The following is a 26,230-nucleotide window of genomic DNA, read 5'->3' on the forward strand; positions in this document are numbered from 1 at the left end:
AATTTTTAAGCCTTTAGTCTGTTATCTCTCTAAATATTTTATATGAATATATGTGTATTTGTTTCACTTTCCCTCTCTAACACACACACACACACACACACACACACACACACAGCCACTAGTTCTATAAACTTTTGAAATTATCAATTTATGTCATAGTCCTGACTTAGGTTTCTCTGGATTCCCTGAGTACTTATTTATCTTACTGTGTCTTTCAAACACGGTAATATTCAACTTTTATCCATCCACATCTACTTGCATTACATTTCTTTTTCAATGTTATTTTAAAGATAGGAATGCCATCTTTACTCCAAACTCCTATTGATGAATTTTCTATTGTGAGGTTCTATGCCAAATAACCATCAACCCCCCCCAATAAAAACCCAAAATCTGATTAATTTTGAACTCTATCTTGCCATTTACCAAGACTTGAATTCTTTCCAAGAACCCATCAAATGTTCTGTACTTCGGATTAATCTAACCATATATTCCTTGTACCTAGACTCACATACTTCATCTTCAGCTCTAGCACAGATCTTACTCTCATCTCTCAAACCCTCTCTACCTCCATCAGGTATTCAATGTTGCTTCCACAATCATCCGTACCAGGAAGAGTTTTCATATATGATATGATATACATACAAATCCTTTAGAAAACTTAATAAATGCTTTTAAATTGGTTATTATTCTTTTTTTATTCTTTATTTTTATCATGTGGATCCTCAAGCTGATTTATTTCTAAAATGTGCTGTATTACAAATCTTACTCCCTTTATCTCTTATCTAGAGAACTCTCTGGAACATTTTGCAGTCACAAGAGACTTTGGTTTTAGGTATAACTTGGAAACATCCCATTAGGTCCACTACCTTTGGAGGAAAATAACATACTTTAAAATGAAATCTTCCATGTGGATGCTGCAATAAATGCTTATCTCCTTTGAGAGGCGTACTTCATCTCTTGTTTAAAGTTCTCTTTAGTAAAGTTGATTGTGTCCACAGGGTTAACCAGAAGCACAATGCATTTCTTTTGGGTAATACCCAGAAAACTTTACTAATTGAAGTCTAAAAATCTCATGATGGACACTATCCCGTTTGCTGACAGGTGATTTCATTTATGCCACATGGTATGGGAACCTATAGGCTTTCAGTGGAAGATGAAAATAATTTCCTGACAAGCAATGTAATTGCTTAAGAACTGTTCTGATGCAGCATCAATTTTAAATGTGAAATATTAAACATACTAATATAGATTTGTTTCTTGATCTTATATACACTGTATTACAACTGTTCATGAGACTCAATTATTTTCAGAGTAATTTCCCTCTCCCTAAAGAGTTATTCAGGGAAAATAACCCTGTCTATAGCTTGTTAAATCTTTATCTTATTTATTTTTATCAAAAGAAATAAGACATGTCTATGGATAACCCTGCAGGAGTCAAAAGCCTGTGGCAGATTTCAGAGAATCATCTGCTTCCTCCTGAGCTAGGAGGATTTTGAGGACAGAGCTCAGGAAGTTGCCATGGCTTGGGGGCAAAGCAGGCTTTTGCAGATAAACCTTAAGTCACAGATTCTACCTTTTGGAGCCAGATACCATTTTGTGGATTAATTAATACTTATGAGGGCTTTGAGGATGAAAGACGTTGTGAGGATTCAGTTTTCTTATTTTAAAACAAAGGACAGCTTTTTGGGGGGAAATAATTCTACTGATCAGGCTGGGCTTTTCCTGAATTGCAAAAAAATTCCAAAAGCACTTAAACCTTTCAAAAGTCTATTTCGGTAAGATAAAATTAGTTTTACTGAAATAATATCTTCTCGCATATTCAAGCTGTTAATAATATATTATGTAATTGAATAATTCTATTAGAATCATCTCCAGGCTTTCACAGTTTCATATTCCTCCTTTTTCACAAACACAGTGTTTTATTAATTCAAATATTTGTTTAGGCCACTCCAGTGCTAGGTCGTGTTTTGGGCTTAGGCTATGCAATGAAGGGCTAACTACTAATGTCTTTTCCTGAAGATCTTTCAGCATAGGAATGTACAGAGGTATTAAGTAAGGAAAGGAAGACATCATTCTATTCCTGCAAATTATAAAATGTGCTATCATTAGGGAAAAACAAGTTTCTGTGAGAGAAGAAGAACCTACCTTGGATTAAATAGTCTTAAAATCATGCTTCGAAAAGAGGATTTTAATTGACAGGATGTGTGGAGTTTATCAAGCAAAGAATTGGAAGAAAAACCTTACAAGCACAAGGAACAGCAAGCACAAGGGTCTGGAGGTAGGAGCAAAGTTATAACATTTGAAAAACTGCAGAAATGCCATGCTGGCTACAATATAATGAACAAAGGCAACGAGGCAGGGGGTATTCAGCGAGGAGGGCAGTGCCCAGATGCTGAGGGTCTTGAGGTGATGGTATGACATTCTGAAGCCATGGAAACCCGGACACAAGTTAAAATGCTTCTCCTATCCAGGCTCACATTTGCAAGTCATTTAGCTCTAGAGCAGAGAAGAAGTACACACACCACCAAGCAACAAAGACTATTAACATTGAGCAATGCTTTCTTCCCTGCTGCCCTGACTGAAATTAGGTTATAACACAACAATTGGATTACACTAATAAATTGCCTAGACAGTAACCAAGAAAGCCATTCTCACAGAACTCCATGGAGAGGCAAGGAGCAAGAGTATGTTAAATCAAAGCCACCAAGAAATAGAATTCCCAAAAGAAGAATAAAGAAACTGAGGGTGAGGAAGGAGAAATGAAATACAAGAAAGGCCTCCAGAAAACTAAGAAAGTTCTTCAGATACAAAGAGGAGCCCTTGCCAGCGCATCTCCCAAATAGAATCTGGATTTCTTAGTGGAAAACAAATGAAACACACTGGTTGCTAGATGAAAAGGCTAGGGAATAAAGCTCCTGGGGGTTCTTAAACATCAAATAGTAGGATTTTCAAGATGACATTTTGATGAGTTAGAGGTAAATAAATCAGAGATGGGAGGATAAAATTTCCCTTGAAATACACAGGGGCTTAATATGATGGGGAAAGCTCTTGGCAAAACATAATGTTTGCCCCGCCAAACCAGCATTTGAAAAATAGTCCAAAACTTTCAGCAGAACCCAAAAGCCAGACATGCTTTCCCATCCTGAGTGAGACAAAGTATGAGAGGGCAAATACCCATGAAAGCATTGCTTAACCAATATACTAAGGAGTATAAACAGGCTGCACAGAGTAAACCATGCCTGGCTGAGACCTGAGATCAAGACCAACTTCTCAAGAACTTTTTCGAAAATCTTACTTGTTCCTCTCTGGACTCCATTCCCATATGATGGAATACTTTCTCTATGCATTTCTCCTACTCTCTTTTTTAATTAATTATTTTATCTAAGTTGGAAATTTTGGTTTACCACTTTTTAAAGAATGTACACACAGTAAGTTACATATTTACATGAGATCAAAACATCATATGGTATGTCTCCAAAAGCATCCTATTTCATTTCTAATATATGTGTAAGATAGTTCTAAAACTAAGCAGTTGAATTTTTTAAACTACTAGTGCTTTATATGATGTACAGTTAAGATAGATTTTTAAGGTAACTTTTTTTCCTTCTTTTATTCTCTTCCTAATGGCTTGTGTCAACCACAAACTCACACATGTGATTAGCAGATCAACTATAGCAGGAAAGACAGAACCAGTATAAAAATAGTTGAATACTGAGAAGAAAACCTAAGCGACAAGTCCCAAAGAAGTAAAGCTACAACTTGAGAACATTGTTAAGAAAAAGAAAGCAATGGAAAGAATGCACAAATCCCTCTTTCTGTGGATGAAGTATAAAAAAGAAGAAAAAGAAAGAGAGAGAGAGAGAGAGAGAGAGAGAGAGAGATTTAAGAAGGAAAGAAAAACCCCATTTGGGGGTTAAATTTATATAACCAAATATGTCCTCATTCTACGATTTTTAATAAAAGTCACCAAAACAACCAAGATTGCCTGAAAAGTACTGTGATCTATTAAAATTTAGCAGCTGCCTCATTATTAAATAGAAAATCAAGTAGCAGATATGTTTGAAAACTACAGAGGCTCAGTGTTGTAGTCATGGATAGATGAGGCAGAGTTATCTTAGCAAAATATCAGTCATATAAGTTTCACGGGACAAAATCTGCCTTCTGAGGATCATCCCAGTTTAGGTCTGGGGCCTATTCCAGGTTTGTGATCCAGGAAAATCACACTTGTCAGTATTATCAGGGTTTGCAGAGCTGATGGCCCCTTGGGACTATTTCACAAAATATGAGGGGTATTATGACACTTATTTAAGTCACACACTGTCTATATCAAAAGACCTAGGAAGCAGATGGTTGCTGATCAACACAAAGTCAGAACAAAGGGGATGATAACAATAACTTAGAACAGACTTTATGAGGCAAAAAGAGCTGTGTGGTTCTGGTGTTAAGAGCCAAACTCTTCTCAACAAAATCTGGTGAAAATCTCTGGTTCAGTTCATTTCCACTTATAAACATGTATTCTAGCAGAACCCTTTTAATAGACTGGTATACATGAAAACCTATGGTTTGCAATTGTATCTGAGAACAACATGAAGGCTTTATGTAAAAAAAAAAAAAAAAAAACTGCAGTGTCTGTATGGAGGGTTACAGGCTGGTCTTTCTGCCACAATTGTTACCATTTATCAAAGGTTGTCGTCTCTTCTCCTGCCTCATTTGTCGCCTCCAACGTAAGTTGATAAACAGGTGCTATCTGAGTATCCCACTGCCATTCATTCTTCTCATCTGTATCTCAGCATGGATATATCTTTTGAGCACTTCCTCAATGCTGGCAGACTGGCTGGCATCCAATCTGGACAAATTGCTGATCTTTCCTGCCATGTAATGTTAAATAGGGCTTCTAAGGGATATTGGACAAATAGCTCCTGAAGCCAGATTTAGCATCTGAAGATAGGTTGACATTTCTTAAATGTACGTAGTTAGGGAGTGCTGCTGCTTTAAAGAATTTCAAATTGTCCTGGAATTTCGTATATAGAATCTCAAACTTAGATCTAAAGCTATCCATAATTTTGTAAATCACTAAGCATGAGACATTTCATTCCTAGATGACCAACATGTTCAACTACAATTTATAGATCATTTTCCCTTCTGACCATGGAAAGGACTGAACATAATTAGGATAATTAATAAGATTGCATATATAGGCCCACATACAAGCTTTTGCTTTCCCTAATATTTCTTTTAGCTCATTATGAGCCTCTCAGAATAGCTACTTCCTAGTGCCTGTTGCCTGAAACATGGGGAGGTATTTCAAAGTATGATGATAAGGCATAGTAAAGTAATTAATTGTATCTTGTGAGAGCTTTGCTTGCCAGCATGAGACCTAGAACAATGCATTATTTTCAGTGCAGGAAATGAATTGGAGTTTTCTAATCCAGGCTAAAAATGGCCTGAGTCATTGAGATGGCTGGAGGGAGTATGGTATTAGTCCCAAATAAGAGGAAGAGGAGTATTTTAATGTGAGCTCACAGGGGATTAAGCCTCAGTAATATGAAGACTCTCCTATTAATCTTTGCATACCAGTTATAAACACAGTGGCTGGTATTTGGGACAAGGGAGTATGATTCATTGAAAAATTATTGAAAAAATGAATGTATATACATCCAATATGAAAGAGACAGTGGAGAAAAACGGTGGAGAGAAATGAACACTTGATCCCAGGAGTCAGAATTTATGCATGATATTAAGACATATATATATATAAATATATATATGCATATATATATGTATATAGATATGTAAAATTTTACACAATAATAGTAAACGTAGTAGGTAATAGTACATAATAGACAGGTTATTAGCTTCTCATGACTTGGAAGTCAGTTTGTTTGTAGGATGATGTAGGTGAAGATAACTAACTTGCTATTCATCTCTTCTGCCATCATTTTCCCAAGACCTCTGAGTAGGTCATAAAATTCATGAAAATTTTATGGCATTAACCCCAAACCATGCAAACTGACTTAGCTATTAATAGCACTGATGTCACAGTTTTTGAGTCCTAAAATAAGAAATAAATCTATTGGACAATTTAAGTTCTAGGTATCCTTCAGCTGTGTCTGGTGGAATATTACTTATGTATTCAAGGAGAGAGAGTTTTAGAGAGTATATCTCAAGCCTATTTATGTTGATATCTCCCTGTAGGAATATTAGCTTTTTCCTTTGACATTTCTATTTTTTTTTAGAGGAATTGTCATCAATAATACATTTCTGTGGATACCAAATGTCCCAATGTCCACCCATGGGTCTTCTGATGAATGTCTTTGAAAAATAATGGCAACGTTCTTAGCTGAGAATGAATGCATCAACTTTTATAATGTGTTGAGGTTTTGTAACTTCCTGGATAAATCCACTCTTTAGATAACTATTTTATTTTCATCAGAAGAAATTTTCAATAAAATAACAAATATGGTTACACAACAAAATTTCTCAATATACTTTCCTAAAGAAAGGGACCTCCTCTGTGACGCTAATTGATACTGAAAACATCTTTATTCCAAACATTTATAGAAGCCAGTGTTGCCCAGAGTTAAACATTGAACTTATTATATGGTCTTCAGGGGGTAGACAAAATTCCCTGGCACCAAGAAAAAGGGAAAGTATACATAGAATAAGAGGTGGGCAAAGCAAATGAATGCATGTATCCAGACACATAAAAATGTGACACTATTGAGCACCGTGGTTCTAAAAATGATCTAAGAAAGCTTCCTTAGACTCTTTTAGACTTGTGGAAAGCATACGGCAGTAAAAGAAATTTTGTAGATGCATGAAAAATCCTTTCTTATGATCATCAAAATCATTATTAGTATCATCATCATAATTTAGTTAATCTAAAAGGTATTCATCAAATATATTTTAAAAGCTAAGTACTGGGCTATATATTAGGAACATAGCAATGAGCAAGTCAGGAAAGTTCTCATGTATATCAGAGGGAGTCTTATAAACAGTCAATTTTGAGATTTTAGTGGTTTGGGACAACTCATTTACCTTCAAATATCTCGTCTTCCAGCCTGTCCTCTTGCTTATGAGTTGTTTTGGTTTGTCTTTTCTCCCATAAATATTTGAATAAACATTTAAACATGCATTCATTCATTCATTGCTTTGTTAAAGCAGTACTTATCATTGTGATTATCAAGCTAGCAAGTACTGTAGGAGCTGGGAATATTACGTGTGGAAGGTACAGCCCATGAGCTTCAGGGACTCAAACAAGGTGCAGGTACAGAGATTAAGCAGACAATTACAGTGTTATCTGACAAATGCTATCATCGTGATAATGGCGGAGTGAAAATGGAGAGTCAGAACAGGAATACCTAAAACAGATTACGGATGAATCATGGAAAGATGCAAAAGTAAATGCCATATGAACTGAATTTTAAAGTCAGTTTAAAGTAGATTTGTGTACTTAGGAGCACATGAGACGGAGACAGGGTAGAAGTAGTGTTAGAGTCAAGTGCGTACATACACAGGGGTGCCACTGAGGAAGTATGGGCCTCTGCTATTAGGTGCTTTTTTACAGCCTTTAGCATATGAGGCAGGCAGAGAAGGGTAGAAATAGAGCTCTAAGAGATAAAAACATACCCTAGAACTTCATAAACACATCTGTGGAGTTATAATAAATAGTCAAATGTTCTTTAAGAAGCTTGCAGCTGTATTAGCAATTGAAGCATATATCTACAGATAAGAAAAAGAAGGAAAATACGCATCATGGAAGGAGACAATGAGACACTATTACTAAGGGTCTCTGCGTGACCTAAAGGCATGCCATTTTGCTGTTTTAAATGACTTTTCATGATTCAGCTGACTCAGTTACCAGATTCTATTGAATTCTTCCTTTGCCCTGGCTTCCACAGGTGTATGGGGAAAATGAAAAGGAAGAACTCTTCTAAGAAGGGTTGGTAAAATTAAGAAAGGCATTACATTAGTTTTTGCTTCACCACTTTGAATCCATTTTTTTAAGCAAGTGATTTCACTGCACAGAAAGAAGAGTGAGTAAAGGTGTATCATCATCTAACAAATCATTCACATTCTCTTCATAATCTGTCTTTTGGATATTTAACAGCTTGTAATGACTGTGATCATGCAGACACTTCCCATAAGCTATATATGCATTATTAATAAAGTGCTATGACTGGAAACTTCCATCACTGCAATGACTCTTAGAAAGCATAGGTTCATTCAAACTAAAAATGCATAGGAGTTTGTCACAGTTTTAATATATGCATTCTTCTTGCAGATGGTTGAAAAAGAAGGTTATCTTCAAAAAGCTAAAATTGCAGATGGAGGAAAGAAACTAAGGTAATAGAAGTTCTTCAGCTTTCTGTTATATAATTATACTAGTTACCTTATCCCCAACTTGTGTCACTCCTATTATTTGGGAAGGAAGGCCCTACGGTACCAGACTAGAATAGAATTATCTCCTCTTTGATTGTGAACAACATTGTTTTTAACATAATTATGGTTTTCAAAGGAAGGTGCTACATTCCATATTGTTGCACAGAATGTATAAATGAAGTGCTTTTTATCTTCCTGGGACTTAAAAATCTTTTAAAATCATAAGAAAAACAAGGTAGGATCTTGATTTCTGGGATTGACAGTTTAGGCCATGAATGGAGTCATTCATAATATATTAAAAAATCTCAATTTAATACAATGAGAGAAAAAAATTAAAGGATAAATGATCAGAACAACATTTATTGACCAAAATAAAAATAATTGGAGAAAAATATAGGAAAAATGAAATCATGAACATAGGATAGGTGAGAGAAATTTTAAAAGAGAATAAGAACTCACCATGTGAGGACAACAAAAGACATTGAAGAAAAAAAATGTTGATATGAGAATTAAGTTTCTAGTTAAATTGCATGCATAGTATATTTAGAAATAATATCCATTTTATAATCATTATATTTCTCATGTCAGGTTTATTCTATATTCAGCTTTACAGTAGGTGAGTAGGTAATATGCAAGCTAGAAAGTTCTGTAAAAAGTGCTAAAATTGGGAGACAAGGCATATACTCATGAGTGTGTTAACAGTTAAGTCTACATGATATAAATGTACTAATTAGCTACACAAGGGGATACTTGTCAATTGTATAATACAATTCATTACTAGAATGGCACTCTGGCCAACACTAGAGAATAAAATATGCTTTTGTTTAATGAATTATGTGCATATTTATTTTAAATAAGTTAACTTGAGGGGGGTCACCCATAATCCCACTACTTAAAATAACAATTCTTATTATAAACAACAAACTGTATTTTCTGCCCATATCAAGTCTTATTTGGGTTTGCAAACAGGACCATGAATCTTTTCCTTGACTTTTTCTTGGCAATGGTCCGGTAGCCACCTCCCCCAGGGTTCACAAGAGAAGCACAAGACTCAAGATCAAATGCAGACCTACTTCAAGAATTAGTCCCTGCTTTTGTGAGGAACCCACCTAGGAATCAAGTTCTAAAAGGGCAACAGGAGGGAGTCACTTTGACTAGCCCACCTGAATGCTCTTCTTTCTCATAGACTTCATTCCAACCTTATCAACCCAGGAGTGTGGTGGGTGCAGTGACGCCTCTCCTTAGATGAGTATGTCAACAGCCTTTCTTACTTCCTCTGCCACATGATCTCCAAGGACTTCTATATCAGCCTAATCATCCCTTTACTGGGACTCAGTAGGAGAGAGGAGGGGGCAGTTCACATCAGTGTTACCCTTTGGTTTCATGAAAAAAAAGGAAGAAGATTTTTTAAAAAACACAGGATGATGCCCTGTGGTGGCAGTTTTGTAAAGCATCCTTGCTGATAAGCCATTCATAAGCCAACTTTATAACATTTTCTTCTATAAGAAGAAATCAAGAGGAGACTGAGGCACTGAACAGGGCCCTTCCCCTAATTACTTTCATGAATACATTTTTAGGTAGTTTACATCAGTGTGCTTACCATTTTGTATTTGTCTTATTTGCACAACAAACAATCAGTTTTCATAGAAGTTTGCATTTACAGTTTACACCCATATGAACTTGAATATGTTCTCTGTTTTATTGTTATTCCAATCAGTTTGCATATCATTATGCAGTCTTTCAGCTTTCTTCATCTAAAGTCACATAAATTTTAGTTTGCCTTTTCTAAAAATCCCAGGGTCACAGAGTTGAGTTGATTACACCCTTCAGTCTGTGGCCTCGTGTTACCATCATTTGAGGCAAGACCCCTAGAGTTTTTTTATTTTATTCTCAATCTGAAACTCTCATGTCAGTACCCTGCAGACATACACTCTAGTGGATTTAACTAAATCCACTCTCCATGTATGCATTTGGCTATATATGTGGTATTCTAATAGAAAGTAATTGTGTGTGTGAATGTGTTCTATAGTTCATAAGCATTTTCCTGTTATAAATCTCATGTTTCTTACTACTCTCATTCAGTGTAAGTGCTTGGATATATCAATGTGTGTTACTATATTTAAAATTAATTTATTTCTTCCATTTGCTGCCATTTTGCCTTTGTGTATTTGTACCAAATTTTACTTACTCAATATTGCTGGTGTGAACACAGAAGTTGTCTGTAACTTGTTGCATCCCAAGCAACAGAGGAGATGAGGCAGCCACATATATATCTCCTTTGAACATGCTAGAAATTCTCTGGGGACTATAATCAACAGGGTTTCCTGGACATTTAGAAAGCCAGTGAGTGCCATTGCCAGATTTTCTCGTGACTGAGTGTACCAGTTCACTCTGCACTTGGAAGGAATCCCACTTCCCCACAATCTCATTAGCAAACAACATTATCACACTCTAAATTTTCACAAACTCATGGCCATAGAATGCAACTTCAATGCTACTTTTATTTTTCACTGTTTGCTATTTCAGTGGAGCCTAATTTTATTTATTTAGAATCATTCAGGTTCTGTGTTCATAGACTTATCCATTCATAAACTTTGACTCTTTTCTATTGAGTCTCTTGCTTTTAACTTTTTTATAATTTGAAGAATTATAAAATCTAATTATATTCTAAATAGTATTTTATCAAATTTAGACATTGTAGATATGTCTTCCAAATTTATTGGGTTTGTTTTGCTTTTATTTTATATAATTTACAAATTAAACTTTGTACATGTGATCACTATGTTTCATAGCACATGATTTTTCACAACATTTGTAGGCTATGCTATACAAAATAATCCCTAAGCTCCTTTTTTAAATTCAATTTTTGAGTCTAGTTTTACACTAAAATAGTTATACTTGTAGTAATCTCCTAAAGCTTGTCAATTTTTCTTTTATATTTTGTAAAGATGGATGCTAAGTCTATATTTCTTGATCAAATTCCATGACCATTTTAAAATGAATCATGCTATGTATTGCCATATTCCTTGCCTAAGAAGTCTGTATGCTTTTAGCACTAGCAACAAAATGGCCAGTTTTGTAATAATCTTGAAAAACTGTATAGTTCTTATCCCATTGATCATTTCATAGTTATTAAGTAATATACTACTGTTACCATAATTTGTATTTCTTAAGTGAAATTTTTTTTGGTAGATGGTTTCCCTTTCATCAAGGATCTTTATATCATTTTAATACATTGTAATGATATAACAAACAATATTACTAGGTGCTTATACTGTTGAGCACGTGGTTGAATGCTTGACTAGTGATACAGAAGTAATACTAGAACATAGACCTTATTATTATTTCCTAGTGCACAAATGGAGAAACTTCGTTACCCATATCAACCTCTCCTGTCTCCCAAATCTTATGAAAGGATCACAACAAATAATGTAACCCTGTTCTCTGTTTGAAATATGTTTGCTTCATCTTTTTAGCTTTAAGCTATTCGAGACCAAGAAGCAGAAACCTGTCCTTTTATTTCATGCCATGCACAATATCAAGATCTTCAAGTGTCACTTAATAAATATTGTTTAAATTTCTATAAATTTTCAACTCATAAATCCATTTTAGGTCATCCACATCTTGCAGTATTTACTTATCTTTTTATTCCCCCTCTTTATTCTCCTTTTTATTTATCTTTATTCCTTTTTTTCCACATATTTTCTCTAAACTTTTCTTTTGATTTATCTCAATATGAACAGGAGAAGGTGACAGGAAGGAGAACTTGTTGGCTACATCTTATATTCATAAAAGGCCCTAAATTTAGTCTTATTTCAAAATGAGGTTATGCACATTTCCCTTGTGATATTCTGACAGGCTTGAAAGCAGAATACATTCAGCATTCAACTTTAATTTTTAATTATGAACATAGAAATTATGCCTCAGCTTTTCTGATGAAGCTCAGGAATTTCTTCATTTGGGGAATTCCATCCCCAAAACTGTAAGTAGCACTGGCCTCTATGAAATTCTATGAGGCCTTAGTTAAAAGTTATTTTCAAGGCTTAAATTGACAGAAGGCACCTGACAGTCTGATTACGCTCTTTTGGTACCTCACACTTGTCTCTCTGCATTCAGATCTTTCCTTTGTGGCTCTGTAACATGAAATGTACATGTTCTCACTCTTCTGTCCTCTTTAGTGGGACATGGGAATACTTGGGGGTGAAAACATGGACAGATGGATTTGAAAAGAAATGCAGATAAGTGTTTCACTGTATTTATGTCTACTAGTGCCTGCCTTCATCCTAGGGCTCATGAATCTTAGAACTTGGATTTTGGGGGAACATGTGTGTATGCGTGTGTGTTTCAAAACAATTGTTACTCAGAATGGACTTATTTTAGAGTCTGTTACTATGGCGCCCTCCTCATGTGGATTTATTTTTTTTTCCTTGGTACTTTCTCCTCAGAATGGTATTAAATTCTTCTAGGCTAAATCTGTCTTATTCTATTTTCTTGCCACACTGATGGAGATATGTAACCCACATTTTCGCAGTGGCAAATTATAAGAAGTTTAGAATATGAGAGAGAAAAAGTAAGTTTCTAGACCTACCAGTCTGATATGAGTCAGAACATTTAAATGTTTGAGGGATTTTGCAGTAAATTGGTCAGGGACACTACAGTAAGTCACTGGTGCAGGATCAAGCCAAATCCAGCATGAGCATGTAAGTTTCAGGTGGCCCAGAGAAGAGAGTCTGAAATTTTTTGAAGTCATCTCACATGTTTTCCTCTTATTGGTTTGTGATTGTGTCATTATGTAAAGGATGCATAGGTGATGAATATAGGATATAAAGTTTTGATGTTTAGAACAAATGAATGTGCTAAACCTAGAACTTATACTCACAGACTCATAATGACAATGAATACTTTAAGGGCCATTTTCTATCCAGCATTCTCCAGAAAAGCAGTTACAAAGTTGCTGTTATTATGTGCTGCCATCCGGTGTCCATTTTGTAGAATGTCAAGCTGATGTCTATGTTGAGTTTGTTTGTTTTTTGTTTTGTTTTGTTTTTTTTTTCAATTTTCCAACTTCCTGCTCAGGATTCGTTTAAGGAAAGTTCTCTAACGTGTTCCACTTTTATAAACTGTCTCAGCCATTGAGTGCCTCTGAGTTCAATTCCCGGTACTAAAAAAAAAAAAAAAAAAAAAAAAGTTTCAGCAATTGCATATATTACATGAGATTTCTCTTAATTTAGTTCTCCCTCCTTTCCAATTGTAATTAGAACCTTTATTTCCCCTTAGATATGATTAGCTTTGTGTGTAAAAAGTTAAAGATGCCTGTATTTTTGTTTTACCCAAGACCTGTTTCCTACACTGAAGCTAGCATGAGTCCTTCCCCTGATTTTTACCTCTTAGTCTGTGCAGAGACCTGGGACAGCCCCACTGATTCCTGGGACCTCTGATTTACTAATTTGGATATTTTCTCTTTTTTTGAATAAAACTGTAGTTGTCAATGGACCTTTATCTTATTTATGTATATGTGGTATTAAGAATTGAACCCAGACCCTCACACATGCCAGGCAAGTGCTATACCACTGAGCCACGACTCCAGCCTCTAAAATTGGATATTTTCTGAGCTACATGTCTTGCTTAATGCTAAAGTCTCTTCAGCAACTTAGTTTTTATCCTCTGTATGGTAAAAAAGAAAACTGTTCCGAATGAACACATTCCATTAGAATGAAATGTGGAGGCATTAACTGCTTCCTGTTGGTGGAAGAATTTACCTGCTGATCATCAGGATCAGGATGGAAGGCAGAGAAAAAATGGCTGGCATCGCAGAACAGCCCAGGTCAGACTAGGGTGTAGCTTTGCTCCAAGGAGAAATAGGTTCTTTGACAATAGTTTGTCTCCCTTTCTTAACTTCTGTCATGATACTCTGCAAGACATGCTGGATAAGACTTAAGAGAGAGCTGGGTGCCACCTGCCCTAGAGAGAGCTGATACCTTGGAATGAGCATAGGCTCCAAGGTCCAGAAGATGTGACTCAATTACTATCTTCACAAAATTCCTACCTATGGTTATACACAGCTTCGCTAAGCACCACTCCACCTCCCTGAGTAATTCAGAGGATTTGTTTATATGTTTTTTGTTTCTCTTTTAGAGATAAAATCACTGAGGTCTCTTATTTTCCTTTATAGTCAGCCCTTTGAAATTTGTTTGATACATTTGTTGAAAAATGTATTTGAAAATAGTAATAAATGTTCAGTGGATATTTGTGACTGGCTTCATGATTAAATTATGTGATACATGTAAAATACCAGGTGGCATACCTGGGACAGAGTAGTGACTACTGCAACCTGAGAGCTCATATTACTGATTCATGTCTAAGAAGTCAGGAAGACTTCTCAAGTATGCTCAGGTATCGAGTTTGGGATGGGTGAGGCTTTGCCAATATTTCTAAAAAAAAATCAGGTAAAATAACTAATAAGAGTGACAGATTGCTAATGCACACACACACAAGCTTTTATGACTTGCAACTTTCAACCAAACTTATGGTAAAATCTGATACTTAATGATATCTTTAACCAAATTAGCACTGCTTAATCTTTTAAAAAGAGTATAAAGTAATAAATAGATTACAGACTTTGTTGTCTGACTTCGTTGTCAGAGAAACTGGATTTGACTTTAAGTGTGTGACTTTGTGGCCTTAATCAAGTTACCTAAACTCTCTGAGCCTTGTTTACCATGTTAGTACACAGAAATATTAGTACCTTCACCATATTTGTGTTTGGAGAAGTTAACCTTAGCTAGACAATCAAACTTATACTAGTTATTTAGAATAATTTATACTAATTATTTTTAAAAAATCAGGGGTAAGTGAAATGAAAGAGAAGCATCTAAATGTTTGTCAGTAGCATTTTATTCTTCATTTTGAAATGAAATTTTTTCTAAGCAATAGAATTCTTCCCTTGGAATAGCTTTCACTATTCTAACATGATTCAGTGCTTGCCATTTATAAATTCAAGATGAAATAGCAACTGTTTGTAAGGTGTGAGAGAAGTTTGCATTACTAAGCTTCCAAGACCCTCTTCAGCTCATTCATCTGGTTTACCTAACAGGGACACAGTTCACAGAAGTTCAAAGTTCTAACACAGAACAATGAGATAATTGAATTTCATGCAGCTTTAGTTCTAACTAGTTCCAGTTCCAAGTTTAAGGAACGGAAGAGTTTTGCCAGCAAATTCTATAAACGATCAACATCTGAAACAAATTCAAATCAGAACCATTTATCCAGGACTTTCTATAGATAGGAAGTAAGTAAGGTATAGTTTCTCCCTGCCAGAAGATGAAAAATATAGTGCAGAATGTAGCAGGCAGGTTAAATATGGATCCATCATGTCTGAGGTGTTCCGTACCCCAGACCACATATGGTCCAAAGAAGGATGGCTGTGAAAGACGCCTTGCCTACACCAGTAGTCCTGCTGATGTTTCTCTCTTCCTTGTTCCGGATCATCTAATATCATAACCTATATAAAGAGAAGGAAACAGCTGTTCAATTCACCACATTGCTGTTGGTACCTTGATGGAGAAATGGGCATTAAAACACAGGGAAATATCTCAGCAGTTTTTCTTCTTCTTTTTTTTTTTTTTTCTCTCTTTTTATTTTATTTTATTTTATTTTTTACAGTCTATATACTTATGTTTTATTGAGCTAAGGAGAATTCACTATATTATCTATTGATATATATATATATATATATATTTTAGTTTTACAGACTGCATTTGGATTCATTGTACACAAATGGGGTACATCTTTTCATTTCTGTGGTTGTGCATGATGTAGCTTTACATTGTCCAATTGAAAACTTGACTCTCAATAGAGAGTCAAATATGAAGAAAAGTGGGTGCAAGAACATAACATTTGTGTCCCTATGTTGGAAAATTCACATTGTTTCTTTTGTGCCTGTTTATCCTGTTCTTTTTTCAATACAATCATGTATTGTTAAGAATGTTTCAGACATGTTAGAGTTACCTAATTCTTTTTGTAAATTTTAACCTTACTGAATCAGTCCTTTCAATCTGGTCCTAGATTCCAAGAGGCAATAAATAAATAAATGGCACAAATATCTTGAAGTTACTTTTCACATATTTTTGTGTGGTTTCTATTGACTTGAATAAAGACTTGCTGTAAACTTTTTGTTTTTTACCACTTTTTTGTAAACTAAATTTAATTATTTTGAAATAGATGTTAAACCAAAGCAAACTGCAAGAATATGACATATTGGGTAAATAATTTACACATACATATAAATCCTTGATGTTTTTATCCCAAAAAAGAGACTACTCTTCATGACACTAACACCTACATATTCTAATTATAACAATAATGCATGTTCAGTGGAGGAATTTGGTAAAAACTAAGAAATACAAAGGAAAATCAAAAGCATGCTTTTACTACCTGGTTTACCATTGTTATGCCCAGGAATTGTTTTATAGGCCTGTACAATTATTGACTCAACAGATATATGTTTTGTACTTAGGTTGTCCAAGGCTCTGTGCTACTCAATGAAGATACCTTGTAAGAACAAAAAGTCATCTGCCATTTGGGGTTTTATTTTTTAGTGGGGGATATGAAAGTGAAATTTAAAAAAAATTAAATTTTCCATAAGTCATATATAAGAAAGTCACTAAAGACACACTTGAGGAAGCAGTGTTGGGACTTGTGATGAATGGAATTAATAATTAGAAGGGGCTTGGATGGGTGAAGATACTCTAGGTAAATAACATAGTGTGGTGTTATGAACTACATATATTATGATCTGAATTAAAATCTTCCAACACCAGTCCTTCTGTAGCACAGGGTTCATTATTCCTTATATGAATTTGTTATGTGCAGTTTACTTAAGCAGTTTCTCAACATTTTATGTTTTGTGCAGAATTAACAAATGATGGTGCACTTCATCCTTATGCACAAAGTCTTAGCAACTTGTGAGAATATTCCTCTAAGATAAATTTAAAGTTGTAGGAATGGACGTATTTAGTTAAAAGACATAAAAGATTTATTAATACTCCATGTATGCATAATACACTCTATTGTCATGTATATCTAAAAAGAACAAATAAGAAACGAAAAAAAGTAGCATAAACATGTACCACATGAACTCTTGTGGTACATGAACATATTAATTATTTAAAAAAATTATATTTTCAAATTGCACTCCAGAAGGATGCACCAGTGTATCATAGACTACCAGAGAATCCATTTCGTATACCCTCCTTAATCCTCAGCAAAGTGCTAGGCATAGAGGAAAAAGACATGCCAACATTTTTAGTTGCATTTCTTTGATTCCTAGAGGGATTTAACAATATAAAACTATTTTGAGTAAGCAATAAAATGAGCTGATTAGTTTTTCAGACTCTGAAATAGAATAAACCATTGTAAAGAAGAAACAATGGAGGAAGGGTTTCTGATTTCTAGTTTTACTTTGCTACTTTTTGATTAATACACTCTTTGTGGGAAGGAGGTGCTTAGACACACAAAAAAACTGGGTGTTTAATTGGGTGTTTAGTAGTTGAAAAGATTTTACAGGGAGAGAAACATTTATATAAATGTCATACGTTTTTAAATTATAAAATATTTTTAATATTATCTGAATTCCATACCAGTTATTGATGGTATAGAGAGGAGGATTCTAGGAAGAACAAATTCAAAACAGAGTCTGAGTGTTTGCTCATATTCTATTGTGTATATATTTTCTTCTACTGATGATACTTTTTTCCTGTTTCTTTTCCTAAGGAAAAACTGGTCATCTTCCTGGATTGTTCTTTCTAGTCGAAAACTTGAATTTTACAAAGAATCCAAGCAACAGGCTCTGTCCAATGCAGTGAGTAGTTCTCTGTTTCTATTACTATCTTTTTAGAAATACTGTTGAATTAAAATTTTAAAATTTTGGTTTCATCAGAAATCACCCTAAGGCTTCTAAGCTACAAACATCTGAAAGCAGATAGAGGAAATGACTCAATAAACTTTTAATCAGATGAAGGGAAAATAGAACTTAGTGTCTGTTTTATTAAGTGGTGCATTTGGAGAATAATCACAAAATGAGATGAATGGTGAGCAGCTCCCTAGTAATGGGAAGGTAACGCTTTAAATTAAGGTGCCACTTATAAATGCTTTATTCTTATTTATGAAATAATCACTAAATGCAGCTACTTGCTCAAATAATGTATTATAAAGTATGTTATAAAACGCATTAGTAATAAATGCTTAACGGATGAGACCATGGGATGCTGTTTTAAAGAATATTATAAGATGTAAATCGTATTAAACCATGTATGTGCATCTTTAATACATGAATTTAAGTTGTTATCTAGCATTCTATAAAGTGCTTCACACATTAATAAATAATAATAAACCATTTATAAATGACACCTTAATATAGGGTGTTACCAGTGAGAAAACACTCTAAGTTAACAAAGTGATTTTTTATCTTAGTCTAACTCTGACATTCACTATATCCAGCTAACCTTTTGGAATATTTCTATGACTCCATCTAATGGAACTAATACAATTTCTGTATTCTGTAGTTATTACAAAGTGAAATTTGTAGTGTTTCTTCATTGTACCTGGATGAGGGCTTCTTTCACACCTATTGAGATTTGACAGTGATGGTAAATAGGAACAATTTAGAGCTAGTTATTAGGGCAATTCAAGCTCAAAACCTTGCTGCCCAAATACGAGAATTGCCTGCCTCAAGATGCAGGAGATAGTGGGCAGGAAATGTACCTGACAGGCTCCCGATTAGTAAGGACTCCAGGCAAGAACCAGCCTGCCATAGCCCATCACTGTATGGGCCACAGGGAAAGGGGATGCCTGGCAGGAGTGAACCAAAATGAACTAATTTATATTTGGCAGGTAAAAAAACGATGAAAAGTTCTTTGCTCTACAGCCACTAGTCATGTTTGCTACGCAATCCTCTTTAAATAGAAAATAGAAAATCATTTGCTGAGATTTTTTTTATAAGGAGATTTTAGTAAGAACAAAAGGTAACTTTTGGCTTGCTCCTGATAATTGCAATAGCCTTTATCCCCAAAGTGGCTTGCTGATTTTGGAGTCTTGGTGTGGTCCAATCTGTAAACTAATTATGAATAAATTAAAAATATATCTCAGTCCTTTGCATTTGTAAACTGCTTCAGAAATTTGTTTCAGGGTTCTGTTTTGTTTTCCTTTTTTGGCTACAGTAAGGTTGAGATAATCTTTTTAAGAAAATAAAATACCCCTAAGGGCCAGGCACAAAACAACTCTGTCTACTTGCAGGGCCTTTGTCTTCCCTTTGAATGTGTTCTAAGGGGATGTTGGGAAGGGAGGAGAGTGGCTGGCCTTGCTGGGTTTGGCTGCTGAGAAGATGATCTTCATCCTGCTGCGTGAGAAGAATTCCATTGGAGCAGAGTTTGTGTGAATGTGCTGGGATAATGGAGAGAGATTAGACTCCATATTAAAGCATTTGATTTACTTTTATTTTATTATTTTAATCTCCTCCTACCAGGAGATATAATTCTGAGCTGTTTAATTATACACAGGTGAAAGAAAACTGCTTTTAGATTGTAGGCAAACCTTGCAAGTTTGCTCACTAATTGTATGCCTCCAGTTCAACCTTCAGAATTGTTACAAACTGACAATAGCTCTGACTTGTTGAAGAAATTCGTTAGCATTTTTTTGGCAGTCCCTATTTATTACTTCTGGCCCCATTTTCAATGCTCTTATGGTTTCTCCCAGGCACTCATTGTCTTCAAAGTGAATTCAGTGCAGTAACTAACTGTTTTGTGGTAATGGGGAAGAGAATTACAGATTCGTGTTTGTACTGCATGAATTGTCTTGCTAGTCAACTTCTTGGATTCATTTCTAACCAAGTATTAAAGGCCTAGTGGGATAGCCCACATTTACCAATTCGAGCCCCAAAGAAACGATACAATGATTGCCAGGCCTTGATTAAAGATGCCGTGGTTTTATTTTAAAAGAGATTTATGCTCAAGTTTCTGAATTTCCCTTGCACCCCCCCTTTGACATGTCCTGGTGTTCATTGTGCTTTTGCTAAAAAACAAAAACAAAAACAAAACAAGACAAAAAAAAAAAAAAACTCATCCATTTCTCCAAGGGGTCAGTAGAAGCTGTCTGAGTGATGTAGAATGTTGTTCAAAAGAGTATATAATATTCTAATCTTTATAGAATAATCTTGTAATGCTAATGCAGCAGCAAGACAAAGCAGCAAAGTAGCTAAGACCAAGCTTTGAAGTTGAATGAGAGGGAATAATTCTACTTTTGCTACTTTGTAGTTGACAAAGTTGAGTTTCCAACTCACCTATAAAAATGGATGTTATGGTTTGGATGTGAGGTGTCCCCAAAAATCTCACATGTGAGACAATGTAAGAAGGTTCAGAGGAGAAATGATTGGGCTTTGAGAGTCTTAACCTAATCAGTGAATTAATCCCTGATGGGATTAACTGAGTGATAACTGGAGGCAGGTTGGGTGTGACTGGAGGAGGTGGGAATTAGGGCATGGCTTTAGTATGTATATATTTGTATCTGGTGAGTGGTGTCTCTCTGTCTCTGCTTCCTGATTATCAGAATGTAAGCTGCTCTCCCACCATGATGTTCAGCCTCACCTTGAGCCCTGAAGAATGGAGCTGGCCTTCTATGGACTAAGACCTCTGAAACCAAATAAACCTTTCCTCCTCTATAATTGTGCTGGTCAGATTATTTAGTCACAGCAGTGAAATAGCTGACTAAAACAATGGAGATAATGATATCAGCCAAAATAATTAGTGAGTCATAAAAATAATATAATAAAAACAAAAATATATAATAGCTATAAAACAATTATTAATGGTCCATTATAATATACTCCATTTAAAAAACTGTACACAATTTAGAATATGGTATAATTATGACATTATTATGCTGCATTATCTTTGCACTTGAATTGATTCAGACATTTATAGAAGAAGGAATTTGTTAATTCAAGGAATACCAACATGCATGGCTTTCCAAAAAAGAAATGTGTTGATAAGCAGTATAAAATATTGTTTCTGAACACTGACTAATACTAAAAATGAAGAAACTCATCCATTTGTGTATTTAGAAGTAAACATGTCCATAAGTACTTTCTGAGAGCTCTCACTTTACCGTCATTTTACCACTGAACATCATTGTGGGAGAGGGTGGTGGGAGAAAGCAGCTTACATATTTAATACATCATGTCACGGGGTATTGTGCCTGAACCCACATTCCATGTTTGACTACCTCTCTTTCTCCCCAAAGTTCTTTTGGTTCATGTCTATCTTCTTCACTTAGGACTGCTATTACAGAGTACCGCAGATCTGGCTTAATCTAGATTTACTTCTCATAGTTCTAGAGGCCAAAAATTCCAAGGCATGAGATATCTGGTGTCTGGTGAGGGTACTCAGTGTGGGTGCATTTGGCCTTCATTTTGCTGTAACCCCAGGTGATACAGAATAAAGAAAGACAAAGCTCTTATTATTCTTCACGTCTTCATAGAAAACATTAGTCCCATCATGAGGGCTCTCCCTTCATGACCTAATCACCTCCCAAATGCTTCACTCTCGATACTATGTCACTGAAGGTTAGGACTCAACACTTGCATTTAGGGGACACAGCATTCAGTTCATAAACATATCCAAGTCACATTTTTATCAAAATTAACCTTCCCCTAATAAGTACATAATTATTTCCCTGATCTGAGGAGATTAGTGATTTGCAGACTGTAGGTCCTCAGAAACCTATTAAGGAAAAAAATGATTGGTCTATTGTTTTTACTTTTTAAAATGGAAATTAAAGAGTAACCAACTCATTTCACAGAAGAAATACAGTTGATCAACAAACTTATGAAAAAATGTTCAACATCTCTAGCAATTAGAGAAATGCAAGTCACAACTGCTCTAAGATTTCATCTCACTTCAGTCAGAAAGGCAATTATCAAGAATATAAGCAATAATATGTGTTGACAAGGATGTGGGGGAAAAGGCACACTGATATGTTGCTGGTGGAACTGCAGATTGGTGCAACCACTATGGAAAGCAGTATGGAGGTTCCTCAGAAAACTTGAAACGGAACCACCATTTGTCCCAGTTATCCTGCTCCTTTGCTAATATCCAAAGGACTTCAAGTCAACATACTACAGAGATGCAACCACATCAATGTTTATAGCAGCTAAATACACAATAACTAAACTATGGAAAGAACCTAGATGCCCTTCAACAGATGAATGGATAAAGAAAATGTGGTATATATACACAATGAAATATTATTCAGCCTTAGAGAATAATGAAATTATGGCATTTGCAAGTAAATGGATGGAGCTGGAGAATATCATGTAAGTGAAATAGGCCAAACCCAAAAAAACCAAAGTCTGAATGTTTTCTCTGAGGCTGATGGATGCTGATCCATAATGGGGGTTGGGAGTAGGAAAGAATGAAGGAACTTTGGACTGTGCAGAGGGGAGTGAGGGGATGGGAAGGAAGTGTGGGGATTGGAAGGGCAGTGAGATGAGATGGACATTATTACCCTATATACATGTATGATTACACTATTGGTGTGACTGCACCATGTACAGCCAGAGGAAGGAGAAGTTGAACTACATTTATGTCCAGTGTGTCAAAATGCATTCTACTGTCATGTATAACCAATTAGAACAAATTTTAAAAACTTAAAAATGTTCAACAAATAAAAAAGGAGAGAGAAAGAGTAATCAACCACCTACTATCATTATCATGTTATAACAGAAAGGACATTATAAAACACCACAGTCCAACATCTAGGAAGGGTAAAATCTCAGAAAAAGAGACATTCTTTGTAAAGAAAGGAAACTATCTGCAAGCATGATCTCTATTTTGTTCAATTTACATCAAACTAGAGCAAGCTCGGTCCAGGTTGGCTGTTCAGGAGGAGCATTTGAAATCTGCTGGTGTCTCCGGACACAGAGTTTCGGGATTATGAAAGAAAGAATGGCGTTCATATTCTCATATTTTTAAAGAAATATACTCTGATTTATAACTCAAGATAAATTTTAAAAGATACCATAAAATAATGCAGAAACCATTTTTAGTTTAAAATAGAACACATTCATGTTACACTTCAATAGTTATTAATCAATCATCTGTGTAAGCACAGATGAGACCAAGAAACAGACCCTGCCAGTCCTCAGCGAGCCCCACCGTTGGTCATCTCAGCTTCTTCCTTGCCCCAGAGTTAGCCATTGGCCCTGTTCTTTGGTCATTATTTTATTGCCCTCCATTATAATTTTCTCACCTATATCAAAACTCCCTAAAAACATAGTTTATTTTTGAAATTACATAAATGGGTTCATAGTGTGTGTTTCTTTTTCTTTTTCTTGCTTTTATCACTAAGTAGGTCTTGTTCGTTCTGTTCTTTAATATTTCATCCTTCCTTTGTTTTTCCTACTCATTTGATTTCTGTTGTGAGCAATTATCCTAGGATTACAACACACTTAACAAAGTTGCTTATCATACTTATCAAAGAATAAAACTAGTCAAATCCTTTATCCTCTTCTTAACATTATCTTACAATATTTTTGATGCATTTATCCCCATCTCAATGTAGATGCTATTGCTGTTGGATATTATAATTCTTTTTTTTTTAACCCTGAAAGACATCATTTATTCTTTCTTTCAAAACCAGTGTTGGTTTATATTCCCCCAATAGTTGCAGTGTTACTATTTATTTCTTCCCAAATTTGAGACTTACCTTCTAGAATCATTTTTCCTTCTGGTTAGAATATATTCTGAAAAATGCCTGTATTAAAGAAACTGTCATGAGATCCTGCCTCAGTGTCTGCTTATTCAAAAAAGTCTCCTCATTCTCCCTCATTCTGGAAGTACATATTCTCTTCAGATATGGAACTTTAAAGTTCTTTTCTTTCAAGACATTGAAGATATCATTCCACTGTTTCCTGTCATCCATCATAGAAATCAAGAAGTCACCTGTTAATGTAACTGCTATTCTCCAGTTGCCCCCCATTAGTTTTCTCATTACCTTTTTCCCCCACATTTTCACCATGATACATAGAGATATCAATTTTGTTTTATTTTTCCTGCCTAGATTGTGCTTCTTGAAAAACTGTATTGTGATCATGAATATATTTTTTTAAAATTCCAACCTTTGCATTGCCTCTCTCATTTCCTTCTAAGCTCCAAATGTTTTGCATTCCTCTATATTTTTCTCTTTTGGGGCTGTATTGCAAGTGTTTTTTTTTTCTTTATTTATGGTAAGGTTCTTTAATTCAGTATCCTTATGAAATATGCATTGTTTTTAATTTCAATTATTAAAACTTTCTCTTTGAGAAGTTTGTCTTTTAATTTCGTGTACAATTTGATATAGTTAATTGTTTCCTAAAGGTATTTTTAAGACTTCTTTCATTTGTTAAAAGTAGAAGGCATATTTGTTTTATGATCTCTTTCTTGTGATTCTGTTTCTGAAGCCTGCGTCTGTCTGTTTCTGCTGGTTCTTACTTATGTTCCTTTTTTCCTTGTGTATCCATTTATCTTTGTATGTGAATCATTGTGATTGGAACCTTATCTTAGGAGGTTCTCTGAGGCCTGGGATAAATGTGTCCTACTCCATAAAGATTTACATTTTTCTCAAGGGGTCTGGGACTAGTTCCAAAGACTGTTAACTTCAGTTTAACAATATAAAATTCTCAGGTTCCATCTGCATAATAGCAGGGTTACAGCTATGCTACCACCTACCAGGGCCAGAATTTTTCTTCACTTTTCCTTTTTTTCAACTCTTCCACCACTCATCTACCATGGCTGTCTTTTTTAAGTTCCCTTGGAATTAGAGAGAGGAAACACATTTAATATTGGATCTATAGTATCCTTTCATAAGACCTTGGGTAAGGTCTTATGACTTTGAACCATTATTCAATAAGTTGATTGACTAAAGCTCAAATGTATAGGATAAATAAATAACCTTAGAATAAATGTAGTAATGTTGCTTTGATATTCAGCTTCCCTCTCTAGGTTCTAATTCTGACCTCACGAAATATTTACCCTGGCAGTCCCCACTGTCTTTTCAGACTTGCAATTCTTTTAAAGTAATCTAAAAAAATCTTTTATCCAACATTTTTCATTATTTTCAGTGGAAGAGTTGATCCAAATAACACTTCTCATTATAATCTACCTCACTTTAATTTAAGTATGCATTTGGTTAATCAAGTTTGTGCTATTTATATAAGCCTTGGTGGGAAAAGACTTCATAAGAATATGTATTGAAATTCTACAATGAACAGCTTGCTCGTTAGGGCTACATATAAGGCATAGAGATATAATCAAGATATAGTCTTTGCCTTATAAAAATCTGTGCCAAAAAATAGAATGAGATGAAGTAAGACAAATAGAGTTTTGTTTTTGTTTTTTGTTTCCGTTTTTTGGATTTTTTTTATGATTTAAAAGAGGAGAGCTCACATCTGTGAATGATTTGAATTGGGCCTTGAAGGATGGTTATAATTTCAATATGTGGAGATTTGTGGGCAGGGAATACAGAGGAATGAAAAACAGGAACAATGACTGAGAATAGGCAGAGTATGTGTGCTACAAAGAGAAATGAATTTTGGTTTAATTGGAAGATAGGATAAAAGAAATGTCTTGAAATGAGGGCCATGGGCTGAGATTTGCTATAGGGGCAAATCTTCAAAAGGTTACATTGGTATTCTCCAGGCATCTTCATCCTAGAATAATCTACTGTGGCTTTTCTTTTAGCAAACATATATGAACAGCACTTCAACCCAATGTGATATTTCTTAAAAGAACCAAACCTATTAAGGATCCCATACAAGAGA

The 26,230-nt window shown here is 35.0% G+C and overlaps 1 protein-coding gene across 4 annotated transcripts in view; it reads left to right on the forward strand.

Annotated features, from left to right (window-relative positions):
- Positions 1-26,230, forward strand: part of ARHGAP15 (Rho GTPase activating protein 15) — a 631,777-nt gene that overhangs the window by 113,017 nt on the left and 492,530 nt on the right. For all 4 annotated transcript variants that reach the window (XM_079135673.1, XM_079135674.1, XM_079135675.1 and 1 more), the window contains 2 exons: positions 8,285-8,346; positions 18,154-18,241. In XM_079135673.1, coding sequence (XP_078991799.1) covers positions 8,285-8,346; positions 18,154-18,241 — 150 coding nt within the window. The remainder of the gene's footprint in view (positions 1-8,284; positions 8,347-18,153; positions 18,242-26,230) is intronic.

Source organism: Sciurus vulgaris (assembly GCF_902686455.1).
Source record: "Sciurus vulgaris genome assembly, chromosome: 3".
Lineage (NCBI taxonomy): Eukaryota > Metazoa > Chordata > Mammalia > Rodentia > Sciuridae > Sciurus > Sciurus vulgaris.